The 14703-nt window shown below is 35.3% G+C and overlaps 1 protein-coding gene across 1 annotated transcript; it reads left to right on the top strand.

The window, feature by feature from the left end:
• Positions 1-213: 213 nt before the first annotated feature.
• On the top strand, positions 214-3982 carry LOC105385430. The gene is made up of 6 exons (XM_038115904.2): positions 214-647; positions 732-813; positions 1156-1278; positions 1845-1936; positions 3174-3281; positions 3823-3982. Exons 1-6 carry the CDS (start codon positions 616-618, stop codon positions 3980-3982), a joined length of 597 nt encoding a protein of 198 aa, XP_037971832.2. The 5' UTR covers positions 214-615.
• The last annotated feature ends 10721 nt before the right edge of the window (positions 3983-14703 follow it).

Here is a 14703-nt window from a genome sequence, read left to right as displayed (position 1 = left end):
TTTCTTTCACCCCGAAGTCTCGATATCACGCCTGACGACAATCGATTTGTTTTGTGTCTGATTTCAAGGGATTCAAGCAGTTAAAAGATGCAGTCTACTTAAAAAACATTAATTACGAAAAGTTAACCAACACAAACTAACGAGAAAACTACATATTTGGAAGTGTCACTGAGGCCGGCTACTGATTAGCACGGAGTCCAGCGAACCCGCGCCACTTACGCACAACAAAGCCGCCACAAGTCACACTTCCAAGGATAATCCCGAGCTACAAATTGAATAAGCAAGCCGTTGACACCGCCGCTTCCCAAACTACGCTCGGTTGACACCAAACATTCGTGATTGCACTGATTAACAAAATAAATATTACGCCAAACGCCGACTACACACGACCAGCCCACTGCCGCACTAATCTCAACCCAATTACAACAAAAACAAGGTCAAAATTACCCTAATGAAGGGACTGGCAGCTGTGGGTGGCCGAGCGTCAAAATCTTATGGGCAAATACAAAACCGTTACTGCTTTCTTAACCCTAAGACGGCTTCGTCGGTGACGCCTCCGGTTACCCCGTAATTTGCTTCTTCCGACAGTTTTCTTCATCTAAATTGCCTGTCAACATGTACACCACCATCGCAAATATCATAATCATGTATGTATCTATTAGCTGAGCTAATGTTGCTCCTTAATTCTGAGAGGATAAAAGGCGGGTTTGTTATCTTTGTTATTGTTTCAGATTGGCTGCGCTGGGCTGCTCGCTCGGGAGTGGATCACGAAGTAAACGATATCTTCTGACGCCGGTCAACACGCAATGGGGAGTAAGTTGTTACTTTATTTTGTCTTAATTTAATTACACTTACATAACTTCTAATTAGATGCTTATTTGCTGGCTATATGGATGAAATGCATTGTCTTTGAAGATATCAAGGAAACCAAAGACGAGTGAAATATTCAGCAGCCGGTGATCTATATCCAGCTTGCTTTAAATTTGATAGCTTACAAAATTAATACTTTTTTATTCACTATATCCGTTGCCGCTGGAGAGCAAAGGACCGAAGTGGATCTTGTTCTTATAGACATCCCCCATTTCCTTCTTGATAAATCGCTGCTATAATCTCTCTCACACTTCCATGTCTTTCTTACCGTCTCTGTTCCTCCAGGTGTTCGCGACAGTCTCCATCCCTCTCCCTGACAGCACCACCTCGGTTGCGTGGTTCTATGAGGCCAACTACTACTCCGTGGCCAACGCCACCTACTTCGAGCCTCTGCTTGGTGACGTCATTGTGAGTTACTTCTTCTTTTAGAGCCCCGCTACTACTATTTGATTGGTTAAACCCTGCCATTACTAGGACGCCATGGCGACGATGCCAGCAATATCCAAGTTGCGTTGATTTTATCATAGAGTTCATAGACATTAGTAGTGAAATTTAGGGGACCTCTGCCTCAATTGACGAAATTGCCAAACCGTCCACCCCCCTAGATTCCTAGTAAGGCAGTAATCTTCTTAGTGTCGTCGTCGCCTATTGAAGTCTAATAAGTGTACCTACGTGAGGTGTTTCAAAGGAACCTGCTGTATGAACCTGCTTTACATTATATCTATTAGTTCAGTAGATCTCGTCAGTTGGGTAATCTTTTCATCAGGTTAACAAATGCTAGTCAAGGTTTAGTATTTAGGACCGTCACGGTAACAAAAAGTCTTCATGCAGATTTCCGTATAAAGGAGGAAATAGGTAGGTATTTCACGAAGTCGCTTGGTTGGATATGGCCTAGGCTAAGAACTTAGACTTTAGTCCTTAAGTGAGGATACTTTGGGATCTTATTTCTTAGAAATTATTTTATACTTTTACAGATATCAAGAGATCGAACAAAACGCAGCAACGAGCATCAGCAGTTGTTGACCAGGAAATTACTCTATATCTTCATAGAGTCTATGTTGGAACGGTAAGAAGCCATAATAGTACATGTAGAATAAAGAAAATGAGGTACTATTATTGAAAATATTCGTCAAACACCCCATTTTAAAAAACATAACATAATAGTATAAATAGTAATCAACGGTATACGTTTCCATCAGAAGAATTCCAAATCAAATAATTAATATTACATTCGTTTATCTTTATCCAATTTACTACGTTATTGATTTCATTAATAAATAAGGGCACATAGAAAATTCCGATAACATTTAACCAAACTTATTCCAGATGCAAAATAAATCTTTCCTCTTTAATTTATTACACCACTTATGTCTCTTGACATAGAGTGTAATATCCTTTGTCAGAGGCGTACACATAATTTTATCGAAGACTCCAGTTTGGTCTCACATTTCCAACACCTCATTTAGATGATTTACCGAAGAGATTATTGCTTGTACGACGGACCACATCTGTGTTCGATCCATTTCCACTCGTATTCTTTGGACGATAAGAGGTAAATTACCACTATGATCGAATCATTCTGTGGTATTTTTAATAAATTTAAGATTTAGATAAAATTTTTACCCCTATCCAAGTTAGAAACGTACTATAATAGTTATAACTAATCACAAACATGCACGTTTTAAGAATATACCTATATATAAATAAAACATCAAACTTGAGAATATATATAAAAACATTGTCAAAATGTATATAAACTTTTAAAATAACTAATAAAAACATGGAAGGCAGGTGTATTGTATTTATATACTTACCAATACCTACTATGTATAGGTACAGTAAATTTACAGAGCGGCACAGAAGACGAAATACTCGTAATGAGCATAAAACAGTGAACCTCAGTAATGATGTGAGTCAAAGGAAACGCGTGTCTTATGAATAAGAGCAGTCAGAATAAATATGGCTAAATTAAAATATCCTAATTAAAACAAAGAAAATTGTTAGTTAATTATTAAGAATAAGAATAAGAAATAAGAAATTTATTGGGTAACAGACTTCATTCTTCTTCATTTTTATAACATGATTTCCGCGGTGTAGAGTGATCAGGGGGAATACTCTAAAATTTTGGATTAAGTACTGGCTCTATGTCGTTGCTAATTCGATCCTCCGGGTTCGATTCCCGGCCCGGGCAGATAGATAGATAGATAGAGTAATAATTTTAAATTTCACATCAGAACTTAACTAGGGTACAAATGGCGGTCTTATGGCTTATAGATATTTGTTTAAAGACAATAATATTTCAGGCATGGCTTCTCCGGGCGCGCCTGCCTACTGCGTGCAATCTGCGAAAGTTCCACCCGTCATCTTCTGCACAACGGGGTCGTCGGCGACCTTCTACACCTTGTACTCACGTGAGAATACTTTCCTACTGTTTACTACCCAATGACTAACTCTATTGCTTATTTCCCGGGATTATAGGTACAATAACTAGCCTACATCTGCTACTGTCAACTACTATTTACTAACGGTCATTTTTTATTTGTAATTAACTAATCCATTGGTATAAAAACGGTAACCATTAGTAACTAAATTTGTTTGCATCTGCTCGACACGTAACTTAACTAATGGTTAAAGATAACCACGTATCAAGCTAACGGCCCTAAGGCATAGCAAGAGGGAAGGTTACTATGTAAAAATGGTAGAAAGATGCCCAAGTTATGTAACTTTATATACTTAGCTACATTCCCAGGTTCGATAAAAACTAAGGTTAAGTGCCAATTTCTCCATTGTCGGTTATCTAACCGACAGGGATGGATTTATAAATTAAACGTCATTTCCATATAAAATTCATGACAGATGTGTCAAAAGTTAACCACTACTCCCTGGTTATGCTCTAACCGAGAATGGAGAAATTGACTGAATTGATTGAAATCATTTTCCTGTATTTTTCAGGCCTTCCACTTCGGAACCGGAAGAAGACATAGAAGATTGTTTCTATGAAGCAGAATATTGGGGAGAGCTTGAACTCTGTGACTACTACTTAGAGGATTGCCCCATTAGTCCACTGGAACTTATATCTATCCATGTGGAAGATGATATAAACAAACTATAATGTGAACATACTTAACAAAAAAATACATAGTATATTTAAACAATAATATAATCTATGGAGTAATTTTCCCGCTTTTTTATTGAAATAGGTACGTATGTAATCCTTACACTTTTCGTGTACTTTTTTTCACGTTTACTAATACGATAAGATAATAATACCTATTAGGAGATAAAAATAGCCCAAGTAAAATGAAAGAAATATCAGAAACGTTCAAAAATCATAGAAATGTCCCTATAATAAACCGACTTCTATGGTGATTCCTTTACGACGAAATCAGTGGCCCTCTGGAACGTTCTTCCTGAAGTAATTAGACGTGCACCTTCTGTGGCTTCTTTCAATGAAAGGGTCAAATTGCACTACCTACAGTCACTGACTAACTAGTTGAATATAATATTAATGTAAAGTGTATTATTTATGTAAGTATAATTATTATACATATAGCTATTAGATACACTCACGGGCAATGAAAAGGTTCCACTCAGAAAAGCACTAAATTACTTCTAAACGGAAAAGGGTAACTTAATAACGTGATCTGCAACATTTAACAGAGCCTCGGGATATTACCAACTAAAAACGGTAATATTTTGTTCAAATTTTAAATTAAATCTTTGAAAAAATCGGGGTCGTTTGGAATCAAAATTTTGTGAGTGGAACTTTTTCATTGCCCGGGAGTGTATTTGTTGTTTTATTTATTTAGGGTGTCTTGCACAACAAAGTTAATCAAAATTAAATCTGACAGTATAATGTCAGAGCAAGAGGTCATAGATTTAATTGAGAGAGAAAAATATTTAATTTTATTTAACTTTGTTGTGAAAGACGCCCTTAGTGTATGTACTGTTTAAATAGTATATTTTTATCTATATACCTACATGCACCACAACTATGTACCTCATAATCATATATAGACCATCTCTCCATCCAGACTCTTCCATCCAAAGGTTGTCTGGTAGAGATTGCTATAAGCAATAAGGCCGCCTCCTTGTACTGTTTTATTTATTTATTTTTTGTTGTTGGTGTAAATAAAGTGTATTGTATTGTATAAAATGTCCCTATATAACCTTGATTGTGTAAACTTACCCTACATAACGATCGGCCTTGGTCGTTCGGTGACAAAAACTATAGTTGGACTAGCGTTTGTCATCGTGGTAAATGGATTATAGTGCGACAAACTGATCTGTTCCGGTGACAGCGAACTAAGTTGATCCATATCTCATTACTTACTAATGAATTATAATATATTGATATACTCGTAGATTAGATGGGCTTATTACAACCGCAAGGATGTATTATACCACAACGGACAAACTTAAAATCTTAAAGAATACATAAATATTCAACATTAATCAATTATTAGACATTTACGTGAGCTCTCACCGGAACAGACAAGTTTATGGCACTGTAGCCAGTCAGTTTATTTGTCAGTTGCTGACGCCCCAGTTGATTCGTAAATCGGCGAGCCTCCTTCCGTGAACCAGATGATGACTACCTATAATCTGACTAAACACGAAAGGTGTCTCAAACGTGACGTCAACATGGCCGATATAATGAGATGATTCCCGATGACGTAGCCGACCTAAATCGGCAGAATTATCATCCTGGCATCAAATTCAAATAGCGCATGTCTGCACTATCACTGGATCAAATAACTCAAACTACTGAACACATCCTATAGAGAAGTGACATAGATCCTATCTTTAAAATAAACTATAGTGTGGTATCATCCTTCGGTTAAACTTCACTCGGGTTTCCCGTGGGAATATTGGGATAAAAATAACCTATCGTAAATTATGGGTCATTAAATTTGGCATGGCGAAAATAATGAATACTTTGGTCATCATTTCAATTACACCCCTTACAGAGTGGACCCTTAGAGACTAGACTTGTTTATTACTGACTGTTTTAATTAAATTCATCTGCTTGTATGCTGGACGAGGGTGCAGCCTACTCAGCTGATGGATTTCGGTGCTGGTTCATAGCACACTCGTTTCACTTTTATCTATTTTATTCTACTTTTGGAAAGCCCTTGGCATAGGGCTGGGCCCATAAAGGATTGCTCTAAAGCTGCGTCTAGGCTAAAAAATCTCTTCTCTCGACTCTTGTTCGGACAACCCAAACATTATTACGTGCAGATGTTGTGATTTTCAATCGCATCGCTCGGACCGCGGCATTTTGCATGCGAACCCACCTCTGTATGTTTACCGAGCCGCAGATAGCTTATGCTGTGCATGTTTGCACTGGGTTGTAATGTGTAAGTTACGGGTTAACTTTAATGTATAATATAGGTTATAGGTATAGAAAAGGGGAGGGCAACCAGTGCCAATTCGCCACTGCGACCTAAAAGATCTATTGTGACTCCCTTGCCGAGTCAAATCTCACTCTCCATGTCCAGGTCTTTTATAAACCTGTCGATTTTACCGGAAGGGAGAAACATGACATCTATTGGGACAAATTTGTTAATGTAGATCACTCGCAATGAAAAAGTTCCACTTACAAAATCCAGTCACCAAATAGCCTAATTTTTTCAAACATTTCATTTAAAATTGGGACATAATATTTACGCGTTTAGTTGGTAATATTCTCATGCGCTGTAAATGTACCCACTTCAATATTGCAGACGGCGTAGCTATTTCTGTTGAAGAGTAAAAGTGGTATGAAGCTGGAACTTTTTCACTGGGCGCAAATATATTTTCACCAGAATTGCGCATTGCGTTTCAAATGACTCACCTACATTCTGATAGATACGACTGCGTCCAAAGAAATGGGATCTTCAAGATTTTATCGCCCAAAAAACTTCAATTGCAATTGGTAAGTATCCAACACCGATGGAAATCTATTAACCCTAGAGTAGTCGCGCCTTTTTGTGTGACGCGAGTGCTCGCGTGGGGAGCATTTTGCCGCCCATATTAAAATGTATTTTTTGGACACTTAATAATTACGATATCTTATAAATGTATATAATTTGAATAAAATGAATCATATGGTATTAGAAAACGTAATATTTATAGTTTTAATATTATAATTATTCACTATATGAGCTATCGTTCATGCTTTGGGAAAATTTCTGATCTTTTAGGTATAAATGCGTCTTAAGCCACACAAAATCAACAAATCTCAAAATTATTTAAAAAATTAGAAGTTATTGTCATCTGCAGCATTTATTTCAGCAATACAATCCTGAAACATGAACATAAAGTGTTCGTTGCACAGTAACTTTCTTCATGTATTGCACCCTTTTTTGACCTGCTATTTTTCTTATATGGGCATAGTTATAGGCATGTACCCTCTCTTCTTTAGGGTGTTTTTTGTTGGTTCGGTGGTACAAAACGGGAGATTTGTACCACCGGACCAACAAAAAACACTTATGTACTGTCCATATGTAAGATTTTATTGTTATACGTGGTGTATTATGGGCAGAGCTATTTCTTTCAGGTAAATTCTTCGTAAAATTAACTGGTTAGTAAATTAACAAAGTTATATCGTAAATCGAATGTAAACTGAAATAGATACATACCTACATTACATTTACATTATTATTACCAAAAAACACTGAAAAACTTATAATATTTCATAAAAATTGTAAAGAAAATAACTTTAATTTTACTGACGCGAGTGCTCGCGCAGTGAGCATTTTGCCGCCCCGTGCGACACACTCTCTTCAATTCTCTCTTCCTGCTGTAACCTGTGCACTGAATTTCTCCAAATTTACGTTACATGTAGGAGATGACCGAGAGGGCAGCTACATAGGCGCTGGACCCTGAGGAGTGCATAGTTCACAAAATATTAAACATTCTTTGCTGAGCGCGGCAAAATGCTCATAGCGCGAGCACTCTAGGGTTAAAGGGGGTAATTCTCGAAGCATGCTGCTAACGGAAACTAAACGACTGGTGCCCGATTTGGCACGAACACAAAAGAGGAGCAATGCAGCAGAAATTATTGTAAATAAATATTCAAATTCAAATTCAAATTCAAAATTCTTTATTTGTATAACATAGGTAGGTAGGTCTTGATACAGTTTTTTTACAGTGTTTCTCTATGTTATGTCGTAAGACGTACAAATTTTTCAATGCATATACACAAAAATATAAAATAAAATATAAAAAAATTGAATGATACAAGCAGGACATAGCATGCACAATACACCTAGAAAATCACACATTACATTAATCAGATACAAAATAAGTTAAGTCCTAGATATCGATTTGACCAACAAATTAATCGGACTCAAAGTTAAGTTAAGTAGGTAATAACTAATATTTATACTCCTCAAGATATTCAGAAACTTTGTAGTAATTTTTATTAATAAGGAACTTATGTAGGTGTTTTTTAAAAGTCAAAATATTTCCGATGTCACGTAGATCATCAGGTAGCTTGTTATATATCTTGGATACCATTCCGAATATACTTTTACTAAAAAAAGCGGTTTTATGCGTTAGTGTTTTTATTTTGTTGCTGCGTCTGCTTAATTTTTCAAATAAGTGAGGATAACTTTTGACGAATATTGCTACCTCATATATATATAGGCACGGAAATGTCAAAATATTTAGATTAATAAATTGTTCTTTACAACTGTCGATCTTTCGTAGACTACATATTGCGCGTAGACACTTTTTTTGGGCTTTGAAAACGTCCTCCCTGTTTACTGAATTACCCCAGAATATAATGCCGTATCTTAGTGTGGAAGTGACGTAGCCGTGATAGGCAGCCATGACTGCAGGTTGATTTACAATTTTGGATAATTTGAATAGGGCAAAAGCGAACTGATTTAATTTTTTACAAACTTTACTAGCATGATTTTTCCATGTCAATTTTTTGTCAATTAAAAGTCCCAAAAATTTTGTTTCGTCTATTCCTTCAATTTTTCGTCCTGTTATATTTATATTTAAATCAATGTCAGAGTTACTATTACAAAAATTCATATATTTAGTCTTTTCAATATTTAATGTCAATTTATTTGCAGTTAACCATTTAATTATATGTTCAAGTGTATTATTAATGTCATCTTCATAACTAATTATATTGTTTTCTGTAAAGACAACTGTGCTATCGTCTGCAAACAAAGTCATAGAATGGTGAGTGATATTTGGAAAGTCATTAATGTACATTAAAAATAGTAGAGGACCCATTACACTACCCTGTGGAACACCGTGATTTACCTCGCGTGGACTAGATTGATAGACTTTCTCAGACTTAGTTTTTGGACATATTTTTTTAATTTCTGTTATTTGAGTTCTACCGGTTAAATACGATTTAATAAATGAAAGTGCGTTACCTCTCACTCCATATGCTTCTAATTTTTCAAGCAGGATTTCATGATTTACGAAATCAAATGCCTTCGTCAGGTCCATGTATACAGCGGAAGTGCACTTTTTACTGTCAATCTTAGACATTATATTTTGAAGGAAGTTGTAAATAGCTAAATTAATCGTTCTGTTTTTACGAAACCCGTTTTGTTCATGAGCTATAACAGACATTCTTTCAAAGTAAGAATATAGATTTTTATTCAACACTTTTTCAAATATTTTTGAGAAAATCGGTATGAGGGCTATTGGACGATAATAGTTCATGTTTTCTCTATCTTCTTTTTTGAAAACAGGAATAATGATTGAGGTTTTGAGCTCAGCTGGGAATTCTCCGTGCTCTATACACATGTTAATAATGTAACTGAGAACAGTAGATATAGCTGATGCCACGCTTTTGATCGCTTTAGTTGTTATGCTATCATACCCCGTGCTGCTACAATTTCTTAAGGATTGTATGGTAGAGTAAATTTCATCTGGTGTCGTTGGTTTAATGAATAATGAGTTGCTATGTTTGCATCTCAAAAGTGATTTATATTTATATGATTTATTATTCGATTCGATGTCACTGCTAATATTTTCATTGGTCTGGTCTACGAAGTGGTCGTTAAATTTTTGAGCTATTTCTAATGGATTCGATACAGTTTGCCCATCCACTTTAATGTTTTCTATGGAGGATTTAGGGAGTGTACACTTATTGTCATTAATAATTTTCCAGGTAGCCTTTGATTTATTTTGTGAATTATTTATGTAGTAATTATTTTGTGACTTTTTTGTTAGTTTTATTATTGTTTTCAGTCTTCTAGTGTATGTTTTCAATAAGATAAAGATAAAGATAAAATACACTTTATTGCACACAAACAGAAACAGTTTCACAAACATAGAAAAGAAAAATGGTACAATTGGCGGCCTTATTACTAAAAGTAATCTCTTCCAGACAACCACATTGAAAGGAAATATAAAGTATAAAGAAAGGGGTAACGTGTGACAAGACAAGAGAAAATACAACATAATTACTATGAACAATGTGTAAATACCTACATACAATAATACTTAAATATATTATGAACACATATAAGGTTTTATTTCTGCAATTTGGGGATCTTCTGTATTCCCATAACAAGTTCCTTTTCCGTTTACTACATAGTTTTATACCGTTTGATATCCATTTTGGTCTCTTTAGAACGTTTACTTTTACCTTTATGAGTGGGAAACACAGATCGAATATGAGCTTAAACATATTGTAGAATTCTGTAAAGGCCTCTCTTGGATCCGATATCTCGTAAATATCCGAAAAGGTAAGTTTATCGAATGCTGATTTAAACTTTTCTATGTTATTATCAGAGAAATCTCTTTTCATTGTGTACCAAAATGGTACTGAACAAGTTTTCTTAACCGGAAACTGAACAATTTGAGCTGTATGGTCCGACAAAGACAGTTCAGAGATTTCACTTTTACATTTTCGGAAGTTATGTATGATATTATCTAAACAGGTTTTACTAATAGGACGCGTAGGCTCCCTAAATTGTATCTTAAGATTATAGTTTAATAGTAAGTTTTCAAAGCTGTGTGCTGGTGTATTATTTTTTAGTAAGTCAATGTTGAAGTCACCGCATATGATCAACTTTTTGTCTGTATGTAGGCAATACGTGTCTAGAATATCATCAAGCGTTTTTAAGAATAGATCATATGCTTTAACAGAGTATTTTGTAGTTCTGTATATGCAAATAATATTTATATTGTGCTCTGTAAGTTCAATACCGCATAATTCAACACAATCTGGAACATTGAATGTATCAATGCACTTCAGTGGCCTACATTTATGAATGTTTTTTACGAGTATACAAGTGCCACCATGTCTAGTATCCCTTGAAGACATTGCAGCAAGCTTAAAGTTAGGAATAACAAGTTGATGAGTGTCCTCATCTAGCATATTGTGTTCAGTTATACAGAGAACATCTACTGTAGTTCCTTTTTGAGCTAATTCATCTATATTTACTGATAATAAGTCCGATTTACTTATTAGACCATCGATATTTTGGTGTAGTACACACATGCTATTATAAACGAAAAAAATCACATTTACTATTTTGTTTTTCAGTGGTATTGTCAAGGTCAAAGTTATTAATTAGGCAATTTTGTTGTTCACACAAGTCATTGTTGTTACATATCAATGATTGTAAAAGTGTGTGTAAATCCTTAAATACTACGCTCATGCCATTGTCATTGATCATGCCGCTGCGGCCATAGAACATATCAACATCGTAAGAGAGGTTTAGGTTAGAGTCCAGAAAATAAGCATGCTCATGTGATAATATATCTAAATAGAGTAATTTATTAAATGTCTCCACTCTCCAATTAAACATGTTTGTATTTTGTCCACAGTTGTATGTCGGAGCACAAATAATAATGTTTGTATGCTTTAGTTTCGATAATGTTTCTCTTATGTATAGAACCAAATCTACGTAATCCCTAGTCGTCTTGAAATCACATTCACCGATTAGTAGAATGCAGAAATCGTTCATCGTGTACCCGCTCAACTTTCTTTCGATTCCTGATAAAAGCTGGCGTGCACTAACACCGGGAGTAACATAGTGCAGTATTTCACTTTTTTCTGTAAAAGTTTGCTTCCCTATTGATAGGATGTCATTAGTTTTATTAGTACTGATTATACATATTTTTCTTTATCTTGATTTTGGTTCTGTTGGTGTCGTTTTTGTAGGGTTCACATGTTTGCTTTTTGTGGCATGTTTTTGACTATTTTGCGTACCGGTGCAAGGTATAGACTGTTTTTTCTCAGAATGTTCCGTCTTTTCTATATTGGATGATGATGTACTTGCTGAAGGAATAAACTTTTTATATTTCTGCTGTTCTGTTAGTGAAGTTTTCTCAATCGGGATTTGTTTTGAAGGCGTCCCTTTCTTCTTCCTTGGAGTTAAGAGCTTATTGTTTGAGGTTTGACTAAGTTTTTTTTTAATATTTCATTTTCTTTCTGCAGTGTACCATTTTTTGTTTTGAGCTCTGAGTTTTCGAGGTTAAGATTGCATATTTCTTTGTGTGCCATCTCCAATTCTAAGGTGAGGCGTTGGTTTTTTTCTCTTAGTTCTTTCAATTGTTCATCTTCATCATCCGATAATGTTGGTAAACTTTGAGCAGTGCCATCTAGAGTAATCTTTGAGCTATTTATTGATTCGTCTCTTTCATTTGTCTGTGACTCCGATAGAGGGCGTCGGCGTCGGAAAGTAATTGTATCCATGAAACTCATATTTCTCGTTATTTAGAATATTTTACTGTCTTTTTGTCTTTTTCGGGGATTTGAACCTTGTAACGGCGTAATGGATGTTCAATTGAATTAATATAGTTTGTTATTAATTACAAAAAGACAAGTCCAGTCTCAGGTCTCGATCCTGCGACCATCAGGTTCAACGTATATCTGGCGCCTTATCCGCTGCACCATAGAAACATTAGATGATGTAGTGAAAATTACAATCTTGTTCTTGCATTTGTACTTATGTTTGCGATAATGAACGTTAATGGACTTTGAACCGAAGACACCGAACACAAAATTAACTAACACTTTTGCATTCATTCACTGTTTTAAATTGCTTTAGATTAACAGTTAAAACACTCACTTTACAGTAATTGTGCCTTTAGCAAACCATTATGAAGATTTTAGCTAATAAATCACTGATTGTTATTGCTCACTTGTTTTTGTTTTTTTATATAGAAACTGTGGGATATATATCTTGCAAACACTATCACTTATTATTTATATGACAATAAATGATTTTCAATAACTTTTACTGGGATTAATGATGTTTTTATAATTAAAATTATTGTTTACAAAGACTGACGTAAAAAGTTCAACTTGCTCGTAGGACGGTGGCGCCCTCAATACAAGTTGGGTAAAGTTTACCGAAATACCTACTGCTATGCAAGTTAAACTAATATTTTTTCTGGAGGGGGGTAGTTTCCAGCTTTTAAAAATGTGGATTGAATCCAATATAATATAATAAAATAAGGTAGGTACAAATTAGTTACTTATATTATTATTATATCATACCAGTAATACTTAGGTACTTACTTCAGCATACAGGCATTTTTAGGGTTCCGTAGCCAAAATGGCAAAAACGGAACCCTTATAGTTTCGTCATGTCCGTCTGTCCGTCTGTCCGTCTGTCCGTCTGTCACAGCCGATTTACTCGGAAACTATAAGTACTACAGTGATGAAATTTGATGGGAATATGTGTTGTATGAACCGCTACAAAAATATGACACTAAATAGTAAAAAAAAGAATTGGGGGTGGGGCCCCCCATACATGTAACTGAGGGATGAAATTTTTTTTTTCGATGTACGGTGGCCTGCGCCTAAAAGTATACAGGCGGAGTTTTTAAAATAGCGATCTCAAGCTCACATGCTGCTCAAGCACATCCACAAAAACACCACTGCTACACACATCACACACAACACGTCCCCGGATTTATAACAGATGTAGCTGGTCCCTTCATCATCAGGGATCGCTATTTTAAAAACTCCGCCTGTATACTTTTAGGCGCAGGCCACCGTACATACCCGTGTGGGGTATCAATGGAAAGGTCTTTTAAAATGATATAAAGTTTTCTAAAAAACATTTTTCTTAAAGTGAACGGTTTTTGAGATATCAGCTCTCAAAGTCGTAAAAAGTATGTCCCCCCCCCTCTATTTTTATAACTACGGGGTATAAAATTCTAAAAAAAATAGAGGTGATGCATGCTAATTAACTCTTTCAACGATTTTTGGTTTGATCAAAGTATCTCTTATAGTTTTTGAGATAGGTTGATTTAACTGTAATTTTGGTTAAGTTATTGTGCTTACTACGGAACCCTTTGTGCGCGAGCCCGACTCGCACTTGGCCGGTTTTTTATACTACTGTAGTATTAACAGTAAACAAATAGGTACACTCCAAAGACAGTGACGAAAAGTTTGTTAAACTTTTTATCACGAAGTGGGTAATTTAAACAATTTCCTGTGCATTTTTCGCAATATTCAAATGCAGATTCAGCGCAGAATATTGTAAACAGAAGGCTCGTTCCTGATTCCCTATTCAGTTGAAATTCGCGGTTCCATGGCGATCAATTCGTAGCATATATAGATTTTCAGATGCACAGAGCTCACTAAGGGCGTCTTGCACAACAAAGTTAAATAAAATTAAATCTATGACCTCTTGCTCTGACATTATACTGTCAGAGCAAGAGACAAACTATTTAATTTTATTTAACTTTGTTGTGCAAGACGCCCTAAAAGTATTTATTTATTTTATTTATTGTATTCAGGAAACAAACAGTCACTTACATATAATTTTACAAACATTTTTGTAAATAGACATGGAGTTCCATACAAAGATAGGTACACTAATATTAAATTAACTCACACTACATACGTTA

The sequence above is a fragment of the Plutella xylostella genome, chromosome 21 (assembly GCF_932276165.1).
Source record: "Plutella xylostella chromosome 21, ilPluXylo3.1, whole genome shotgun sequence".
Lineage (NCBI taxonomy): Eukaryota > Metazoa > Arthropoda > Insecta > Lepidoptera > Plutellidae > Plutella > Plutella xylostella.
Note: the sequence above shows the minus strand (reverse complement) of the source record. Positions and strands in the feature narration are given on the sequence as shown.